The 22231-nt window shown below is 37.6% G+C and overlaps 2 protein-coding genes across 5 annotated transcripts in view; one reads left to right on the forward strand and one right to left on the reverse strand.

The window, feature by feature from the left end:
- LOC107748079 (GMP synthase [glutamine-hydrolyzing]) overlaps nt 1–16927 on the reverse strand; it is a 29877-nt gene extending 12950 nt beyond the window's left edge. Inside the window, exons 1-14 of the mRNA XM_016562736.1 lie at nt 16716–16927; nt 14968–15146; nt 13397–13511; nt 12908–13005; nt 12669–12772; nt 12333–12526; nt 11453–11618; nt 8893–9044; nt 8468–8641; nt 7986–8091; nt 7213–7328; nt 6870–6995; nt 2247–2362; nt 1125–1255 (exon numbers count right to left, since the gene is read on the reverse strand). Coding sequence (XP_016418222.1) covers nt 1125–1255; nt 2247–2362; nt 6870–6995; nt 7213–7328; nt 7986–8091; nt 8468–8641; nt 8893–9044; nt 11453–11618; nt 12333–12526; nt 12669–12772; nt 12908–13005; nt 13397–13511; nt 14968–15146; nt 16716–16742 — 1804 coding nt within the window. The 5' untranslated portion in view covers nt 16743–16927. The remainder of the gene's footprint in view (nt 1–1124; nt 1256–2246; nt 2363–6869; nt 6996–7212; nt 7329–7985; nt 8092–8467; nt 8642–8892; nt 9045–11452; nt 11619–12332; nt 12527–12668; nt 12773–12907; nt 13006–13396; nt 13512–14967; nt 15147–16715) is intronic.
- Nucleotides 16928–18859: 1932 nt separating this feature from the next.
- LOC107748080 (acetyl-coenzyme A transporter 1-like) overlaps nt 18860–22231 on the forward strand; it is a 6325-nt gene continuing 2953 nt past the window's right edge. The window contains exons 1-6 of one of the 4 annotated variants that reach the window (XM_016562740.1): nt 18860–18967; nt 19105–19110; nt 19795–20578; nt 21136–21338; nt 21459–21643; nt 21782–21899. In XM_016562740.1, the coding sequence (XP_016418226.1) occupies nt 19837–20578; nt 21136–21338; nt 21459–21643; nt 21782–21899 (1248 nt within the window). In that variant the 5' untranslated portion in view covers nt 18860–18967; nt 19105–19110; nt 19795–19836. Of the gene's footprint in view, nt 19111–19740; nt 20579–21135; nt 21339–21458; nt 21644–21781; nt 21900–22231 lie in introns of all 4 variants that reach the window. The other 3 variants (XM_016562738.1, XM_016562737.1, XM_016562739.1) reach the window with 3 other exon arrangements.

Here is a 22231-nt window from a genome sequence, read left to right on the forward strand (position 1 = left end):
TCACCCCTTCCTCTTCTCATCGAAGACATGCGATGCAGTACTAAACAGTCTCTCGCTGTCGGTGCTTGTAATGATTTTTGCGTCTTTCTCGGACAGTTTAAATGCTTCCACACTGCTGACATGTTTTTTGCATTATAAAGAGTGCGCACTCACTTTACACTGGTTGCTATTTGATAGCGTCACATTGTTCGGTACAATTTATTCGGTCTTTTCACTTATTCGGCCGAACACCGAAATACTTTTTTTTTTTGCTATTTTCGACTGAATAATTCCGGTTGCCGAACATTCGGTGCATCTTACAGTATGTAAAATGGGGTGAATGAAATTTGTTGAACATTTCTGCTAATGAATAGAGAGAATGTTCCCCTCTCGTGTGTCTGACCTGTTGTTACAGGTATGTTAGCCTGGATGTGGGGATGCATTATTAATTAATTTGTTAAAAGAGTGTTCCCCTTGTGTCTGACCCAATAATGTGTTTTTTTTTACTTTAAACCGCATAAACACATTTCATTACACCAAATACACAAAATAATGTTCTTTTTAGCAGCATCATATGACCCCTTTAAATAATTTGTTAAAAGAGTGTTCCCCTTGTGTGTCTGACCCAGTCACTGGTCTGACCTGCCCTGTTATTGTTACAGGAATAAATGGTTAATGAGTAAACCTGCCAAGTCTTTTTTATACAAGGAGTTTTCATCTATATAGCTGACTTGACCTAGTCTGCTACAGTGGCATAACAGATTAACAGCAGAGTATATAATTGTACTTTCTGAATTTTCTGTTATTCTGTGTTCATACTATCATATTTGGAAAGGTGGTCCTCGGAATGTTTTTAAACAGTCATTGGTGGGCCATGAGTTGCAAAAGGTTGAGAACCCCTGTGGTTAGACAAAACATTCAAACAGTTAAAACTGTATAAACAACAGAAATTAAAGTCTTACAACAGTAACGTTTGCTAACATTTGACTAATGTTGTCCAACCAAGCAGATTTTCCTCTCAGAGACGTATGTGTGGTGAAAGTGTTTACACAGCTCTCGCAGTAGCCATAGCTGTGGTGGTAGTGTTTACACACATAAAGGTTAAGACAATAATGAAGCAGACAGTGGAGGCAGCCAGCTCTTACCGGACTCTCTTAAAATGGAGTGTGCTACAAAGTCTGCCTGTCTTAGCGTGCTGAGTACACCAGTGGTCAGGAAGGTGGGCGTGATGTCAGTGGGCGGCTCCTTTACGTGTGATCCGAAAACGTAAACAACTCTGAAAAGGAGCAGATGAGCAAGGAATGAAAAAAAGAAAAACCTTTATTTACATTAGAGACCAAAAAAGACACATATTAAAGGACTACCTGACACCTGATATGACAATTGTTGTACACTACTGTTCAAAAGTTTGGGGTCGGTAAGATTTTAAAATTTTTTGAAAGTCTTTTTTTTTTTTTTTTACCAAAAATATATTTTAAAGGAGACATCGGATGCCCATTTTCCACAAGTTGGTATGATTCTTTAGGGTCTTCACGAACTGTCTACAACATACTTTGGTTAAAATTCCTCAGTGGTCGTGTAAAACAACACCCTTTTATCCTTGTCAAAAACAGCTCTATACACAGCGACTCGTTTCGGTGCATTATGAATAAAAGGGAACTGACTCTCTTCAAAAATCAAAGTTTTGTTTATATTTTTCATGTTATCTCCGTGTAATGCCTAATAAAACAGTGTTTATAAGCGCAGCGCTGCTTTGTTTCCACCCACTGTCAGAGAGTGAATGTGCATTTTCATTCATCCTGCTGGTTTTGTTGCCGTCAATGTTGTAAATTTCAACCGTTTGGTGGAAAATAAGATCAATTCGGATAATATAGATATCTAGGATTATTTGACTGTTAGATTCATAGTTTATGTATTTCAAATGGATTCCACATACAGACACTGTTTTTGACTGTGTTCTGAGGGTTTCTTTTAGACTAGTCGGTTACGAAATTTCTGTTTAAACAGCAGTGAAATTAGTCATAGCACAAATCCCTAGTAAGTCCTCTTTGCCACAGCTCTCAAATCTCATTTGCAATGGCATTTAGCATCAATCAATGACATCGAACCTGATGTGCCACGTCTAAACAAATAATTTTTAATTAAACAAGCACAAGACGTTTGAGAGGGTCTGTCTAACGGGGACTATTATCAGTGAATTATCCCATAGTTCCTCACATGGTTGGTGGGAAGAGGGCTGGAGCAAAAAGTCAACCTGATGACATTACCTGTTGATGGAGTGACAGATCCGAGGGATGAGTCTGGCCAGGAACATCAGTGAATCCCAGTGTGGGGCCTCTTTACTGCTCACCCCACAAACATAACTGTATGACCGGGAGTCACCCTGTACAGACAAATCATATGGAATCAGAGTTAGAACATATTCAACTCTCCAACTGCATCTAAAAAGATTAATTTTAAACATTTGTGCAGAATGATTACATTCTTACTTTGGAGAAGACACCAACTGTTAAACTATCAACCATTAACAGCAACAGATCTTAACCATATGCAAAAATACAGTGCACGGTATTTAAAACTTTTTGTCACCCAGCGTGTCAGCATGTCCCAGCTCAGAGTCTAGAGACCGTGGTAATTTTAGCACAGTGTGGTATAGCAGCAAGCCGTCTGTTAGAGGAACACCCAGCCATGCATCATCAACCAATGTGGTGAGACGCTGAGTGCCTCTGTCTGGACGTGTTCTATCTAATGGCTTCATCTCACAGAAGTAAACCAGCCTCTCTGGCACTATGACTGAAAACCAAACATCAAGACCTGCACACAGCAGCAGAGGAACGATCACTCTATATACAGACTGTACTGCACTGCCAGTACTGCTCTATGACATTTTCATTTTCCAAATAACATCAAATGAAACAAAGCAATAGAGAGGGAATAAGCAACACTGTGTGTGTTTCAATGGAACTGCAGGTTCGAAGGGATAACCACACAAATTTAGACACAGGAAAATGTCGTCAGACAATGATTGGTGCTACACAGCCAGACAGGTTGTTCTGTGTTCCAGACGGAAGAGTTTGTCACTTTGGAGACAGTATAAATTGCACCTCAAACAAATGAATAGTCACAGTAACCACTGTTATTTTAGTATTATTTATATACTTTTATAGTATATATTAACATTTTAAAGCTTGTTCTCAAGACACTGGGGATGCTAAATTGCAAAGGGATTTTGCAGGGGCCGAGGCCATGTTGGGATGCTTTAGAGAAGAGGAAGAGTTGTTGTAGTAGAGTGTTCTTGCCATACTACCGAAACGCTGCTACTTTCACCCCGATTGCAAGTCCTCTTTGTTGGTTAAAATTAAAAATGGTTAAAATTTATTTTCAACCCTGCTCCTGAAAATTATAATACCAATATAGCTCTCTGTGCTACACATTTTACGAAGGACAGCATCTTCAATCTACGCAAGTTCAATGCCGGTACATTAGATTTTGTTAATTAGCATACACTTATTTTTTCAAATTAAATAATTACTTTACAAAAATGCTACAACGCAATCATGTATTGTGTTGTACTAAAGCTTTAATCAGGAAAAAAACAAAGTGCATTGTCCAAACACCTAATAACTTTTTACATATGGAGAACAAGTCATTCTGAGGAAACATGCTTAGTTTCATGCATTTCTGATACTCTGGGGCCAAACAGCAAATTAAAAGCTATCAGACATTTCAGCTGACAGATGAAGAGTGTAATACTAAGGTTGTCCCACTAGAATCATAGGATAAGAAATATTTTAAGCCAAATCTTTCTCCTGTCTGTTTCCATCCCTTAGAATGACAAATAAATGCACAGAATCATTTGAAATGTACTGTATTGTCAATATAGTTTTATATAATTATTTTATAGCCTAAATGCTTACAGATTAGTGTTGGGCGATATGCTCCACAGTCATATCGTCCTATCGTCAACCTGTGAGATCGCTGATACATTATATTATCATGCTAATTCATTTAATTATTTACTTACTTTATCATAGAAATAATTAATTTAATTATTTACTCACTTTATCATAGTAAATCATTTAATTATTTACTTAGATTCATAGCCGGAGAGTGAACCATCTCCAGGGTAAGGCTAAAAGCAGCCTAATGTTAGTGTAAACTATTAACTATACGTTATCTTTTTAGCCAAGTAGCATCTGGATGTCATATCATAAAATATTTTATTTTTACTGAATTTGTATTTAACATGATAACAATTTAATAGAAACATTGTAAGTTACTAATTCAAATGCTTACATTTCCTCAGTTATTCAAACAGCAGCTACAGAAAACGAGCAAAGAACATTTACTTTATCAAAGAACATCACTGACTTCAGTCTAGCGTGAGTTTATGCACTTAAAAAAAAAACACTCCCGTTATAATTAGTGAAGTTTTCTATACTGTATGATGAATAAATCTTTTATGCTTACATCGTACGTACATCTGCACTTTGTTGTTTATGATGAGAGAATTTGTGAGGGAGCAGAATGCAGCCAGGGAGTGCGCGCACTTAATGACTAAACTCCGGTGTTTCAGCGATTACTCATCTTAACGCCTCTGATTGGCCATTGCATTCATAAACTCAACACAATCGTGTGTGATTGCTTATAATGCACAACGCTGTAAAACGCAGAAAATGAAATATGATGGAACAAATAAGCCCTAATATTAATTAGATAATAATACTAGCCTGATTTGTCTTGCTATCATCAAAGGCATCAGCCACAGGCAATATCTCAGACTATTGTCAATACATGATACTATCGTCTATCAGCACAACCCTATTATAGTTCATTAAAATCATTTAAAAATGTAGCTCCACCCACGGTACACTTCCAGGAGCTCGACTGTTTTCAGAGAGAAGCATAAAGCAGTATCTCTCTTTTATAAATCTGATAAAACTAAAGACTCTTCTGGGATATGAAGGATGCAATACTACTCTATAGGTATTCAAGATTAACATGAGGTTAGCAGAAACCGTGTGTGTTATCTCCTCTTTAATAGTTTTAGTTTAAAGGGGTCATATGATGCGATTTAAATTTTTCCTTTCTCTTTGGAGTGTTACAAGCTCTTGGTGCATAAAGAAGATCTGTAAAGTTGCAAAGACTAAAGTCTCAAATCCAAAGAGATATTCTTTATAAAAGTTAAGAGTCAGCCACGCCTACCTAAAACGGCTGGTTCTAACACGCCCCCACATGTCTACATCACGATGTGGGAAGATTGCATAACGCCGCCCAAATGTTCAAGCAAAGAAAGAAGGCGTAACTTTTATTCTAACTGTAGTATTGTTGCCGCTGCCGCCATGTCCTGAAGACGCTGTGTGCTTCGTTGTGAAAGCGAAACTACTTTGTTTGGCCTTCCAAAAGAGGACAATATCCGCTTCGTCATGCCTGGAGCTGATCCGTGCTAGTCGCTGAGGAAATACATCAACTTCGCGCTGTGGATCGCCGGATCGGCTTTCACCGTGGACGAAGCGGAGTCCAGCCCGGAGTCGTCGCATGTCCTTCCGGACGCTCCTTCGTCGAAATCGCCGGCCGCGCCGTTCTCAAGCCCGCCGCCTCTGCTCACTCTAGGCCGTTGTGTGTGATGCTGTGTTTCGTTGTGAAAGCGAAACTACTTTGTTTGGCCTTCCAAAAATGGACACGACTAGAAATCAGTGGTTAAGTTGTATTTACAACACTGTTCCAGAACACTTCAACCCAAATATTCAGATGTGTGCAGCACATTTTATGAGGACTGTTTCCTGATCCTGGGAGAGTAGACTACAATGCCTGCTGTTCTGACTCACAGACTGTAAGTACGTTTTTTATATTTAAAGATTTTTTATATTTTTTATATTTAAAGCGAGTTTTTTGGGTAGTGTAGAGTAGGGCTTGTTGTTTGTCATTTCTCTGATCACAAATGCAGACAGGGTTTTATGTTTACGCGGGGCGATGCAATGCAACGCAACGCGTGAAAAGACAGTATAAGTCATTATAATCCATAATTATGTCCCCACTGGATGCAACGAATGCCCTGTTCATAATGGGTTTTCATGTTTTTGAATCATCGCTCTGGCCTGACAGGGCATCATCACAATATGGTAAGGGACGTAACATTTCCGTCTCACGCTTGAGGTATTCGGCCAATCACAACGCACTGGATAGCTGGCCAATCACAGCATACCTCGCTTTTTTAGAACGATGAGCTTTGTAAAAATCGACGCGTTTCAGAAAGGCGGGGCATAGAGGAGAAACAATAATGTACAGTATGTGGAAAATAATGTGTTTTTTGAACCTTAAACCGCATAAACATTTCATTACACCAAATACACAAAATAATGTTCTTTTTAGCAGCATCATATGACCCCTTTAAGTTTTAGATCATAACACTGACACTAACAACAATTAAAATGGCAGCTGAGGGGAAAGAACACATACCTGGTAATTATTAGTTTTCCAAATAGGTTTCCCAAACTCTCACATTATGCCTTATAACAAATATGTTAAAAATCATGTACTCAGATAAATTAAGAATTGAGGCAAAATAGTAACCTAATAAAATAAGTTTTATTTTACACTGAAAGGGCTGCCTCATTGGGGGCCAATATGTTGAGCTCACATGACATTCCAAATACTATTCACTTTATCATAGTAACTCGGTTATTGGACACTTTTGCATGTGGAATAAATTAATTAGGGCTGACTACTGAGTGCATTTCTACAATGGCATCTGCAACTGAAAACTATGTGTCAGCATAAGACCAAGGCCATTGGAACAAACCAAAAAATTCTGAGCAAGTCATTCATATGCTCACATTATAAATGTGCCTGAATGTGACGTGAAAGTAATGGCAGATGACAATGCTTACCTGGACACCGACAGTTTTAATTGGCAGCAGAAAAGCATTCAGTGAATGAAGGCTGGTGATCTGCATGAGTTTCTCTTCCTCCTCATCTGATATGCATGACTTCACTCTCTGAAGAAGGGTGTGTGGCTGAATGGATTGACATCAAAGGATTGAGATTTTATAACATGCCATATATAACCCAGAGGGGACTCTGGAATGAATGTGTGCTTTCAAGTACCCACTTTCAACTTAATCAGCAAACTTATAGATTTTTAAGTTGAAGGTCAATTATTTAAGGTCAGTGTCAATAATTCAGCCAAGAAATAAGCAATTTTTAAACTCTCGCGCGCACACACACACACACCTTTTTGACACTGGCAGAGAAGTCTGTGATGATTTTCAGGACGTTGTTGGTCTCGGCGAAGTCTTTACAGATGTAAGGCTCATCAGCGCAGATCACTCTGATGGCAAGGCCTGGACCTACAACATACAATACACACAGTTTCAACAAAGGCCACACAAAGTCATTAATATTCACATGTGCATCATACATTCAAAACATGCACTACCGTTCAAAAGTGGTCTGTGCGGTTTTTTTTGTTTGTATTTTTAAGTTTTTAAAGAAAGTCTCATCAAGGCTGCATAAAGCGAAATTGTCAGCAGCCACATGATCCTTCAGAAATTATTCTAATATGCTCTAATATACTTGTGCTGCTATAGTATATTTATGTGGAAACTATGAATCATTTCTTTTAGGATTTTTGATGAATAGAAAGTTCAAAAGAACAGCATTATTTTAAAATAGAAATATTTTGTTTACCGTCACTTAATCAATTTAATGCATTGTTTCTGAATAAGAAGCATTAATTTCTTTAGAACTTTTGACCCGTAGTGTAAGATCATTGTACACTCAAAAAGAAACTCTTTGGCTGAACATGATTCAATCGTGGACAGTGGTTCAAAATCACATAGTTAACCATAACTCTAACAATTTATAGCAAATTTGTTGAAGGCACACACAAAATATACTACCCAACAACTCATGCCATTTATTTGAACTAATTATTAATGAAAGTAAACCGAATTACTTTTTTAATTAAGCAGAAACCGGGATTTTAATGTTTCTGATGGTCTTACCAGGGAAGGGATGTCGGGAGACGATCTCTTCAGGGAGCCCCAGCTCTCGACCTAGTGCTCTCACTTCGTCCTTATGGAAATCCTTCAGTGGTTCGATTACTTTACCCTGAAGGGCAAGGCATTCAGAAGAACCAGCAAACAACTGTTAGGATCAAACCATAATTGAGTTCCTCTAACTTGAGGAAACTCCCTATTGTGTGCCTCTATTCTGGCACACCGCAGGGGGCCCCGAATATACTACAGCCAAATGTATTAAAACCACTTTCCCTGCTTCAGTTAACCAATGTTCACAAAAGAATCTGCCAAAATGCATACATATAGAAAAATTAGAATTTTTAGTCTTTTATATAGATAAAGTAAAGAGTTATGGGACTATAATGACAGGTTAGACTTGTATTAGGACATGTTGCAAGCAGGACTCAAACCTGCATCATCCATGCTGGCACCATGACTTAACAAGTTTGGTTGATGTTAATCTTTACCTCGTCTCTGAGTTTGCGGATAAGTTCTGTGTCGTTGTGGTGTGTTTTGATAACTTCTGCCTTCCCGCTAGCCAGGTGAGACGCACTCTCAATAAGGTCTGGCCTGAGCGTGCCTTGCGCCAAGAACACATCCTCTGGCTTCAGATTCATCTCTCCGATCACTTCATTTGCAACCTAAGAAAGACAGCAAATTAGAGCCTCACTGTTCTGCTCCATATTTAAGAGACTTTAATGCATCATAATAGGTTTATTCCACAGGCTAAGTATTGTTTGATGTGTACACAAGACATTTTAGGCGAATCAATACTGAAGTCGATAGTTCCCCTCACTAACATCATTACAGGACCATGATAATAATGACATCATCAGTTACTGGTCGAAAAACAGGGTGAGGGCACAGTCAACTACAAACTAGAGCTACACACTTTTACAAACGTATCCCCAATGATTTTCCGTTTCTCTTCAGGATTGGTGGTCATGTTAAGCGTTTTGCTGATGCGTTTCCTGGGTGTGCGATCCTCTTCTGATATTGGAAGGGTCGTTGTGCCGTTGTAAAAGGTGTGCGCTGCGTTTACCACTGTAAAGCAGGGACAGTGACGTTTTAGTCTCAACACTGAAGTGTGTTTTACTTGATATTGACACAATATATAAAGTTACATAAACTTTAAAGGGACAGTTCAGCCAGAAATTAAAAATTGCTGTTAATTTACTCACATTCAAGCCATCCAAGATATAGGTGACTGTTTTTCTTCAGTAGAACAGTAAATAAGATTTTTAACAGAAACCATGGTCCTTGTTGATTCATAAAATGCAAGTCAATGGCTACCGTCACTTTGAGAGTCAAAAAAAGTATATCAGGCAACACAAAATGTATACCCGTTGCACCTGACAATATACCTGAAACATTCTTCTGAACCGGTTATTTTTAGTGACCTGGATGAACCAGTTCATCATATCGGACTGAACCGTCTAAAACAGATCGCGGCTCAAGCAGCACAAATCTACAAGTTATTTAGTCACCTTTATTTATATAGCGCTTAATACAATACAGATTGTGTCATTCAATCAAAACTTACTCCTTACAGTCACTGCAACTTGAAATGAGCCAATATTCCGGCGTATATGATCTTATATGCTGGTTTTTGCTAACTCATTGAGCACTCAAGTTACTCCAATAGCACACTGAACTGTGCATGCCTGAATCGAGCATTTGAATGAAGGGGCGAAATCAAAGTTTTTATGGTATGTAAAAAGGTTAATTAAGATTAGTTTATTCACTTAATATACTTTAGACATGTAAAACATCAACATTTTACATCATTATTGGGTGCTATATTAATATACTTGCATATACGTTGCATCATCATTTGAACCAATGCATTGAAACAAACTATCCGAAAGAACCAGTTTGCGGAGAAGAATCAGACTTCCTCATTTGCCTGAGGCTGTGGATTAGATAATAATGTTATAAATAAATTTCAGTTTCTTGCACAGATTGATTGTTTCGCTTCCTTAAACATCTATATAGCATCAGGAGCCACAGGTATTAATTTTGTGTTGCCGGATATGCTTTTTCGACTCTCAAAGTGACGGTAGCCATTGACTTGCAGTTTACGAATCACCAAGGACCACGGTTTCAGTTAAAAATCTTCTTTACTGTTCTACTGAAAAAAAAAAAAAAAAGTCAACTACATCTTGGTAAATTAACAGCACATTTTCATTTTTGGGTGAACAATCCCTTTAATATTAGTAATAAATGATAATGCATACATAAACTTTAATGAAAGAAAGAAAAAAAAAACTATTTTTTTAATAAAAGGTAATAAATTCTACATAAATAAATAAATAGTTTATGCTAAACTATTTCATTGATTGAAAAGATCCTTCTGAATGTTACCTTTGAGTTTGATGCCGAGTTTAGTCAATGCTAAAAAAAGTATATCAGGCAACACAAAATGTATACCCGTTGCACCTGACAATATACCTGAAACATTCTTCTGAACCGGTTATTTTTAGTGACCTGGATGAACCAGTTCATCATATCGGACTGAACCGTCTAAAACAGATCGCGGCTCAAGCAGCACAAATCTACAAGTTATTTAGTCACCTTTATTTATATAGCGCTTAATACAATACAGATTGTGTCATTCAATCAAAACTTACTCCTTACAGTCACTGCAACTTGAAATGAGCCAATATTCCGGCGTATATGATCTTATATGCTGGTTTTTGCTAACTCATTGAGCACTCAAGTTACTCCAATAGCACACTGAACTGTGCATGCCTGAATCGAGCATTTGAATGAAGGGGCGAAATCAAAGTTTTTATGGTATGTAAAAAGGTTAATTAAGATTAGTTTATTCACTTAATATACTTTAGACATGTAAAACATCAACATTTTACATCATTATTGGGTGCTATATTAATATACTTGCATATACGTTGCATCATCATTTGAACCAATGCATTGAAACAAACTATCCGAAAGAACCAGTTTGCGGAGAAGAATCAGACTTCCTCATTTGCCTGAGGCTGTGGATTAGATAATAATGTTATAAATAAATTTCAGTTTCTTGCACAGATTGATTGTTTCGCTTCCTTAAACATCTATATAGCATCAGGAGCCACAGGTATTAATTTTGTGTTGCCGGATATGCTTTTTCGACTCTCAAAGTGACGGTAGCCATTGACTTGCAGTTTACGAATCACCAAGGACCACGGTTTCAGTTAAAAATCTTCTTTACTGTTCTACTGAAAAAAAAAAAAAAAAAGTCAACTACATCTTGGTAAATTAACAGCACATTTTCATTTTTGGGTGAACAATCCCTTTAATATTAGTAATAAATGATAATGCATACATAAACTTTAATGAAAGAAAGAAAAAAAAAACTATTTTTTTAATAAAAGGTAATAAATTCTACATAAATAAATAAATAGTTTATGCTAAACTATTTCATTGATTGAAAAGATCCTTCTGAATGTTACCTTTGAGTTTGATGCCGAGTTTAGTCAATGCTTCCTCAACACTCTGACTCTCTCTCTTTCTCATGAAGCCGTTGTCGATGTGAACAGCAATCACTTGCTCCTGATTTAGGGCTTTATTCAGCAGGGCTGTGCACACAGTGGAATCTACACCACCACTCAATAACACCTGCACACACATAAACATACACAGAGATCCTGACTCACCCTGGATTGTAACTGTAAACAAGACATCCAATAAACCCAAATGTTCAAATACACCGAATAAACAGTACACCAGAGAGAAATCTGGGGGAAATACACAGATAATATTACTATAATATTGTGCTCATTAATGGATTAAAAATCCAATATAATGCTCAGTTCATGCGCTAGAGAGAAGACCCACTTTGCAGAAGCTCAGGGAGGAAATCACCTTGCTTTAGGAAAGAGCACTTTCTAATTGGAATTTTTAATTAGTTGCCACACACACACACTCACACACACCTGCCCAAGCACTGCCTGAAGCAACAGCAATTAAGAATTAGACAAATTAGAGTTGTAATCACATATGTGCCTTCAACCAAACAAAAGGCCCTTCATAGATCAAGGAGGCCCACATTAACAGTAACATCCACCACACACATGCATGCATATGCTAACCAATTAAATCTAAGCTTTACTAAATAGCAATCTCTTAATTATTATAATTAGAGAATGATTGAGAATGATGTGCCACTAGAACAGTGCTATTTTAGTATTATGTACCATTATAGGCCTAGTATTTAACATTTTGAATTAGCTTTTAGTTTTATATTTTCAGTTTTTATTTACATTTTAATTTAGTCATTTTGTTTCATTTGATCGTTTTAAATGGCAGGTTGAAGGGGTTTACGGTACTCACCAGAACTTTGGATTTGTCCACCTTCTCTCTGATCTCACTGATGCAGTTCAGCTGACGGTTCTGTACTGTAAAGTTGCTGCTACAGCCAGCAATCTCAAACAGGAAGTTGCGTAGCATGTCCATCCCCCTCTCAGTCAGATCGACCTCTGGATGAAACTGAGTGCCGTAAAGTTTCTTCTGCTCATTAGCAATGGCTAAGACAGAGATGAAGACGGGAAATGTCTTAAACCACAAACACCCACAACCATGACAAAAAATCTAGCATCAGAAACACTTTTTTTTTTTTTTTTGATACAATGCATGTCTAGGAAATATTCTTCAGGTTCGCCTACTCACCGGCGACAATGTTTCCTGACTGTGCAACAACTTTGAAACCATCTGCTACTTTGTCAACACTGTCTCCATGTGTCAGCAGAACATGCTCCTCCTTTTGCAGCCCCCTTGAAACACACAAAAGGGTTTCATCACAAGAAAACTATTAACTACTTTAAAAATCTATAAATGTGAAAAAAAAACTGACATAATAAAGGGAAAAAAAAACATTGTGCTATCTGACATACTAAAGGGACTTTTACCTGAAGAGCGAGCAGGAATTGTCCAACGCAATGCTGAAAACACCGTCCTCCCTCACACTCTTCCTGTGTACTGTGCCTCCAAAAACTTTATTCATCATCTGGTGAACACAAAAAATAAATAAATAAATAAATAAATGCTGTTCTTTTGAATGTTCTAATTATCAAACAATCCTGAAAAAAAAACGTACCACAGTTTCCACAAAAAATATAAAAGTTTTGTAAGTAATAATTACATTTCAAAATATATTGAAATAGACCATTTATTTTAAATTGTAATAAACAATATTTCTGATTTACTGTATTTTTGATCAAATAAATGCAGCCTTGGGGAGCATAAAAGACTTCTTAAAGATTTTTTTTTTTTTTTTAATCATGCCAACCTCAAACGTTTGATTGGTACTGTATATTATCAATCTGATTTATGATGATTATGATTATTATTACATAATAATTATTAATAATTATTGTCATTGCTAATTCACTTCTCACCTGCATTCCATAGCAGATACCAAGAACTGGTTTTCCGATGGTGAATATGGCTGGATCAAACCAGGGTGCATCTTCAGCATAGACAGAGTTTGGCCCTCCGGATATAATAATGGCCCTTACATTGGAGACAATAATTTGATATACACATTATAAACCAATTTACATTAACCAAAACATAATTTCAAAAATCTCAAGCAGCTGAGAAAAATGGAAAGAGTCTGTCTGTCTGTTGAATCACCGAGACTAGGCAAGTTCTAATGCAAAGGCCAGATCATCTAAGCCACTTATCTTATCAGCCACATTCCGTCTCTCAATGTTCACAGCTTCGGGAAAACACAACATCTTTGTTTCCTTTTATGTCCTCACAGGTGGAATGCACAGCACTCACACCGTGTTCTCTCAAGGACAGACCAACTAACAAAATAAACCAATATGACTGTTTATCTTCAGCAACTGGTGCATTACAAATTTCTAGAATAGTTGCAGGTCTTAAAAGAGAAGCTGGGTGATTGTAACTGTACAATAACAAAATTTGTTTGCAGTCCTCAATAACGCATTCAACCAAACTTTTAAACATAGAAAAATGTCTTTAACTTGGAAAATACAATGACTGCGTGAATTTTATCAGAAGTGTACACAGTCTTCATTAACAACACCTAAAGTACACAACGACTCCAATAAAACCTGATCACAATAAATTACAAGCTTTAGGCTTTGCTGCACCGCACAACTGCTGTTTGATAAGATCCAACTTGTGGGTTATTCTGTCCTTCTATCAGCCACATTCCGTCTCTCAATGTTCACAGCTTCGGGAAAACACAACAGCTTTGTTTCCTTTTATGTCCTCACAGGTGGAATGCACAGCACTCACACCGTGTTCTCTCAAGGACAGACCAACTAACAAAATAAACCAATATGACTGTTTATCTTCAGCAACTGGTGCATTACAAATTTCTAGAATAGTTGCAGGTCTTAAAAGAGAAGCTGGGTGATTGTAACTGTACAATAACAAAATTTGTTTGCAGTCCTCAATAACGCATTCAACCAAACTTTTAAACATAGAAAAATGTCTTTAACTTGGAAAATACAATGACTGCGTGAATTTTATCAGAAGTGTACACAGTCTTCATTAACAACACCTAAAGTACACAACGACTCCAATAAAACCTGATCACAATAAATTACAAGCTTTAGGCTTTGCTGCACCGCACAACTGCTGTTTGATAAGACTTGAAATAGAATGGACAAAAACATACACCTATAGCTAACCATTCAACTTTTACGACCCAATAGCAGTGTGCTCCCCGTTAACCACAAGTTCAAAGTTTCAAACTAAGAAAATGAAGCCATGAAGCAAAACTACAAGCAATGAAGGTTAATCATTCTGATGTCTTCTGCTTTTAAAGGAAGAAGGCTTTTGATTCACAGAATGTTAGTTCAGTTACCACAGCCAATCGGTTACCATATCAGACATTTCTACTTTGCAATTCAATTAGGTTTCCCTGGTACTTTTTAACATGAGAACCAAACAGCATCTACTGCTACACCTATCTTGGCACCGATGGGCTCACCTGAAACCCTGCTCTCTGATGGCGAAGGCTGGCGTCTCCAAAGGCAGAATCTCAGACTGGACAAACAGCTCTCGTACCCGCCTGTCAATCACTTTCCCATACTGTGCTCCTGCGTCTAGGATCACCACGGCACCCTCGTAGGAACATAAACCATCTTTAGGCTCTCCGATGATATCCAGCTGCAGATACACACACACAAATAGCACAATGAAGAACACACATTACATCATTCCCCAAGCTAAGCAAGTAAAATGCTACTAATTAAATTTGTGATGCATTTAAAGGCGCATGTGTGCATGTGACTGGAGACTAAAGATGTGCTGCTTCTGATAAATCAGTCACATGAGTCACATATAGGCATATAGTGCATATAGGCCTAAGCATTACTGCCTGACCCTGCACACTGCGAATGAATGCACACACAAAAATGTTATGGACTCATTTCTAAAAATGTGTGATTATCAGGCAAGTTGATGGTTTTTTTAGGTTCTCTTTACACCTCTGCAAAATAGGGTGTATATACTTATATATTTATCAAGATGAGTAATTCCTGCACAAGGATCAAAATTGTATAAATTCACTTCAATTAAAAATATATATATGTTATATATTTTACACTTTATTATTATATGGTCTCAAAATAAGGAGTATAGTATATCAAGTATGACAAGATGAGCAATTCCAGCACAAGGATACAAACTTTTTAAATTCTAAAGAAAATGCTAACACAACACAATCAAAAATTGACGCTTGAGGGATGGACAGTATATACTTATACTAAACCATATATGGACACTATACTCTTGAGCAATTCTTGAACATCAATCATTACTTTTTAGATTCTAAATAAACTCCAAACACAAGATCAGCGAAGTAAAAATTGATCAGCCATTATACCAGTAAAGACAGAAAGTACATACTACAAAAGCATGCCTCTCTCACTATAGTTTATTAGTACGAAACGCTCCCACCTGGTTTGCGAGTGCACGAAAACAGCACTTTCTGACTGACTCCAGCACAGCAGCACGAACTCAAAACAGTAGAAAACGCCGGTAAACGGCGATTAAAGTTTTTATAATGAACACTTGAAAGAGTGCAAACATGGACCGGTAGTCATTTAATATGCAAAGATAAAACAAATAGCAAACATGGCCAATCTCCAGTATGAAAACGCACTGGCCTGTACACCAGTTACAGCTCATAATAGCATGTTAACACAAACCAGCTCAACTTTTCAGTTTGCCCTACTTAAATGTAAAAAAGGATACATATTTTTAGCTGCGTGAAACTCAACAGTGTTTCACGGGTGGCTGTTCATTTCAGCCACAGCTCCGAACCCTCATTAGCCACGGCAGCTCAGCTTGTCACATCGATTGTGGCTAACTAGCATTAGCTTGTGCGCGATAGCCCGGCTAACTGAACGCGCATGCTGCTATGTCTCAGGGCTGCTCGCGGGTGAGCCTCTGAGCTTCGCCCGGGGCGTGCAATGATCTCATACCACGACATCATCCAGGTGGAGTGCTGTAGGCATGGACAGACAGTACAAATTCACCATATTACCAAATATGCCTTAATAAAGGTACAACGATCAGGCACAGCAATACACCCCGGTTCCGCCGCGCGCTCTAAGTTTCCAGGCGCAGACAGGGCCGCGTGTGAACGGGAGTACCGGTGGCCAGTATCAGTGATAAGCACAAGGACGGGTAGAGCAGTTTGGGTTCTGTACATGCTTAGGCCGGTTTACTGACCTTGCTCTCCCCGTTGCACAGCGCCATGAATGTGTGATGTGGAGCGGACAGTCCTGTCTTGCCGTGTTTGTGTGGTAAGCGTGTTCTCAGCGGCTCCTCTCTCTTCCGTGTGATCGTTGACGGTGTCACCCACTCGCCTGCTGGCCGCTTACTACTACAGCAGCAGCTCCGCACCTCTGCCTGCTCGTGGTATGCGATTGCTGATAGGGAGGAGTTTGACGTTGAGACTCTGAGAAAAGTTTCTGTTGGCTGGGGGCCGCCGGTGGGCATGGGAATCCTAATAACGATTCTTTTAGTACTTTTGAAGAAGAAATATTTGGGGAAATATACCCGAATAAACTATGTTGATATCACTTCAGATTTGATCCGAACAGATATGACGAATAATAAATGCATTTAATAGGTTACAGTTAGGCTATTGCAGGTTGTGTTGAGACAGATTTCTGTACGTGTTTTTTCAAATACTTTTTTTATGGGTGGCATAAATGCAATGAAATTTGACCCCTAAATATATATATATATTAAATACAAATTAAAATGACTTTGTTTCTGTGGAACATAAAATTAGATATTTGGAAAAGTATCAGTGATTTTATTTAATTTTATTTATGTATTTATACATACATACAATGGATGTCAATGGTAAGAAAACTGTGTTAGTTTACACGCACATGTCTGGTCACATGCCTTTATTCAACATTTTCAGTCACATGCATTTCAACCTTTTTAATGATTCCACACCGCTTCACACACTGCACATACAGTCATTCATTATATCTGTAAAGAGGAGATGGGGGATGTCCTTTTTCACAGTGAAAGCATAAAATGGCTCATAAGAAAGAACACAAAGAGCACAAACAACACAGTGCTTTGTATTTTTAAAGATCAACATTAGTAATAGTACAACAACCAGGTGTCAAATAGCATATGAGCACTGATAAGTTACATTATATATGTGTGTATCATTAAAATAAGGAAAGAAGTTATGCTGAGCATAGACAACAAATTGCTTTCTTCCAGTTTTTCTCTCGGTTTCTTTTTCTTTCAATTTATGGCTGCTGTACTAATTACACACTGCATCTGTGGCCTTGTGTGAATGGGATAGCTATTTCGAGTTATGACTTTAGTTTGGTCTGGTGTTTAAAAGGTCATTACATTTTAATATGAGCCAGTAATATGTTTTGAGAAGCACCAGGAGGAAGACAGTGATTTATTTGTATTTCTTGCCCATGCAGACCAGTGATCCCTATATAGGCAATATGAATATTGAAAACTTCTCAATTTTCAGCTCATTATTTTACTTTGCCACACACACACACACACACACACACACACACACACACACAGGTTTGTTTTTGTGAAAAGTGGGGACATCCCATAGGCGTAATGGTTTTTATACTGTACAAACTGTATGTGCTATTGCCCTACACCAACCCTACCCCTAAACCTACCCCTCACAGGAAACTTTGTGCTATTTCAGATTTTCAATACACTCCATTCTGTGTGATTTATATGCGTTTTGAAAAGTGGGGACATGGGGTAATGTCCTGAAAAGTCACCTTCTCCTTGTAATACCTATGTCATACCCTTGTCATTATACAAATTTATGTCCTCATTTGTCACAAAAACGCGCACACACACACACACACACACAAACACACACACACACACACACACACATTTGATATAATATTTATACAATGGCTTGAATATTAACACTCCTATTATAATATATTGTAAAAAAAATTCTTACTGTTTGTATACACTACTGTTTAAAAGAGTGGGGTCAGTAAGATTTGATTGTATTCAGCAAAAATGCATTTTACTTTCTATTCATCCAAGAATCCTGAGGAAAAAAATGTATCACAGTTTCTACAAAAGTATAAGCTGCACAACTGTTTTCAACATTGATAATAAGATATGTTTCTTGACCAAATCAGCTTTGATATCACAGGATATATATATATATATATATATATATTGAAATAGAAAACAGTTCATGCAGTTAAATGCAACATAAGAAACTTCTCTCTAAAAATAAATAAATTCATAAACTTTTCAAAGTTGCATGGGCAGAATATATACTCTCTGTAAATTACATGAAACATGAAACTAAGCGGAACTAAAACAGGCGCTGTAAGACACGTCAGCTGAAGCATTCGGACACATTTTACTGACGCACCGCTCCGGCTTCCTTCTCATTTTAGCAGTCAGGTGTACTAACTGTGGTTCCCGGCGTCTTGACAAACTAGGTATATTGTATATTTATGCACATATATTTATGTCTCAGTAAGGTGCTGCTTATCTGAAGTCAAGGAACCGTGTGTTTTTTTCATTTTGTTCATTGATTCATTGATGTCTTGATTTGTCTTGTGGAATGTCATCATAGTGCAAGGTAACCATGAATCAGTCTTTTTTCTGCTTCTTTACCAACTCATGCTTATGTGGTTCTTTCGTTCGGAGTATGTTCGATAATCAAAATGTGTCGCATGATAAAGTCTCTGAGCTGATGTTATTTGTTTTGTTTACTCAGCTTTACGTGACAAGAATCAGAAGTAGTTAGCTATTTTTTATTAATCATTTATGTGTTTCGTTAATTGGTTTCATGTTCGAGAGGCTTCTCTGGAGTGGAATACACATTTTTTCCCCAGTCTTTATGGTTTTGGAATTGTATAGTAATACTGTTATAGTAAACTAAAACCATAAAAACATTTTTGGTATTTGAAACAAAACAAATGCTAACTGAAACAAGTTTTAAAACTATTTTTATGTTATGTTATGTTATCCTAAACTAACCTAACCTCGTTTCTCATTTTTATTTAGTACATTTATGTACTGAAATAATAGACTAAAACAGCAGTAAAAGTGAATGCATAGGCTATTAAGTAATTTAAAAAGAAAACAAAATCAAAAAAAAAAAAAATACTAATTCGATGTATTAATATAATAATAGTAATAGGATCTCAATGATACCAATATAACACTGCTTCCAATAACATGTTATGCAATTCACTTTTTTTGACAGACTCATTGGTGCAGCTGGTTTAATTATTTATTTATTTATTTATTTTACACACAGGTGTTTTGAGGACATATCTGGATTGATGCCCGGCAGGTTAAGATGGAACTGTCTGAATCTGTCACACACAAGAACGGGAGGCTGCGGAAGCCTGTGGTGTCCAACTCTGATATGGGTGAAAGAGAATCCAAGCTAGAAGTGGAGTGTGACGAGGAGGCTCTTCTACCAAACTCAGTCAGGGCTGATGGACAAGCGAAAGCGTGTCACGGGATCAAAGGAGAACTAGGCAATGTGGCCTTGTTATTGTTTTTGTATGTTCTTCAGGGCATTCCCTTAGGCTTGGCCGGGAGCATCCCTCTCATCATGCAGAGTAAGAACGTTAGCTACAAGGACCAGGCCTATTTTAGCTTCGTCTTTTGGCCCTTCAGTCTAAAGCTGTTCTGGGCTCCCCTGGTGGACTCGCTGTACCTGCGGCAGTTTGGCAGGAGGAAGTCGTGGCTGGTGCCCACTCAGTACCTGCTGGGTCTTTTTATGCTTTACCTGTCAGTCACGGTTGATGCAATGCTTCAGACAGATGGACAGAGTGGGCCAGATGTGATCGCACTGACCGCAGTCTTCTTCATGCTGGCTTTCCTCGCAGCCACGCAAGATATTGCCGTTGATGGCTGGGCTTTGACTATGCTGTCCAGGGAGAATGTGGGTTATGCTTCCACTTGTAACTCTGTGGGTCAGACGGCTGGATACTTCCTAGGAAATGTGTTGTTTCTGGCTCTGGAGTCTGCTGATTTCTGCAACAAGTATCTGAGGTTTGAGCCTCAGGAACGGGGCATTGTAACACTCTCAGGTATATTTTTACATTTTCAAATTATAATTTTTTAATGAATTAATATTTTTATTCAACCAGAATGCGTTAAAATGAACAAATGTGACAGTAAAATCTTTGTACATTGTTACAACACATTTTCATTTTAAATAAGTCTTGTTCTTTTGATCGTTCTGTTCATAAATGAATCCTGAAAGAAAAAAACGTTTCCACACCTTCCACAAAAATATGAAGCAGCACAACAATATTTAACATTAATAATAACAAGAAATATTTCTTGAGCACCAGATCAGCCTAATAGAATTATTTCTAGATGATCATGTGACACTGAAGAGTTCAGTAATGGCTGCTGAAAACTCAGCTTTGCAATCAGGAATAAATAATATTTTTTGAAAAAAAAAATTAAATAAACTAATTCCAACTAATTTTACAATATTAGAGTTTTTTTTACTTTTTATTTGAATGCAGCTTTGGTGGGCATAAGGCAAAAAACATGAAACATTTTATATTTGAGTATATACATATATATTTAGGGTACCTTAACTTACCTATTTTCATTCTGTTTTGTTCCCTTTCAGATTTCTTGTTTTTGTGGGGGATTGTGTTTATGGTATCTACCACTCTGGTTGCTATACTGAAAAAGGAAAACAACAGACACCATCATACTAAGAAGAAGCCTAAAGAGGAGACACAGAGTGTTATGGAGACCTACAAACTGTTGCTCTCCATAATTAAAATGCCCACTGTCTTTACCTTCTGTGTCCTATTGCTGACTGCTAAGGTAATGTTACTTAGCCGAGGCTTACTATGGTCATCTTCCTGTTTTAACTAGTTTGATTGCTGTAACTTTATAGCTATACGCAGATCAATCTAATTCATCCCTCTTCCTCTCTACTTTCAGATCGGTTTCTCTGCTGCGGATGCTGTGACTGGGTTGAAGCTAGTGGAAGCCGGGGTTCCTAAAGAGCAGCTGGCTCTACTGGCAGTTCCCATGGTGCCTCTGCAAATCTTGCTGCCTCTAGTTATTAGTAAATACACAGCTGGGCCACGTCCACTTGATGTTTTCTACAAAGCTTTCCCGTTCAGGTACAAACACACATGCCCTGATTCTAGACATTAAGAGCTGTGATGTACACATGAATTGACAGCCACATATGTAATCATTAGAGGGAATACATGCATTGGATAGAGTAATAGGATGCCTGTGGATTGTGTTCCTCAAAGGCTGCTGATTGGTCTGGAGTATGCCCTGCTGGTCTGGTGGACCCCAAGTGTTCGGCAGGAGGAGGGCTTTCCAGTGTATTACTATGCTGTTGTGCTGCTGAGCTATGCAGTACATCAGGTTAGTTTATATTTACTTGTGTGTGTGTGTGTGTGTGTGTATATATATATATATATTAGGGGTGCAACGGTTCAACTTACTCATGGTTCGGCTTGTTTCACGGTTTTAGAGTCACGGTTTCGGTACGGTATGTGCTATGTTTAGGGAAAAAACTATGTTGTCAAATAAAAATAATGAAGATAACAAATAATCTAACTACAAGCAACAGCACAAATAAATACAATAGAGCAAAGATACAAATAAAATAAACAGTGCTTTTCAGTTTTTTTAGGTAGGTCTAACTTAGTTTTTAGGTACAGAAATTGAATAAAGTAATCAAATGTAAAATAACA

This window comes from Sinocyclocheilus rhinocerous, unplaced genomic scaffold (genome assembly GCF_001515625.1).
Source record: "Sinocyclocheilus rhinocerous isolate Xijiao unplaced genomic scaffold, SAMN03320098_v1.1 scaffold1852, whole genome shotgun sequence".
Classification (NCBI taxonomy): Eukaryota; Metazoa; Chordata; class Actinopteri; order Cypriniformes; family Cyprinidae; genus Sinocyclocheilus; species Sinocyclocheilus rhinocerous.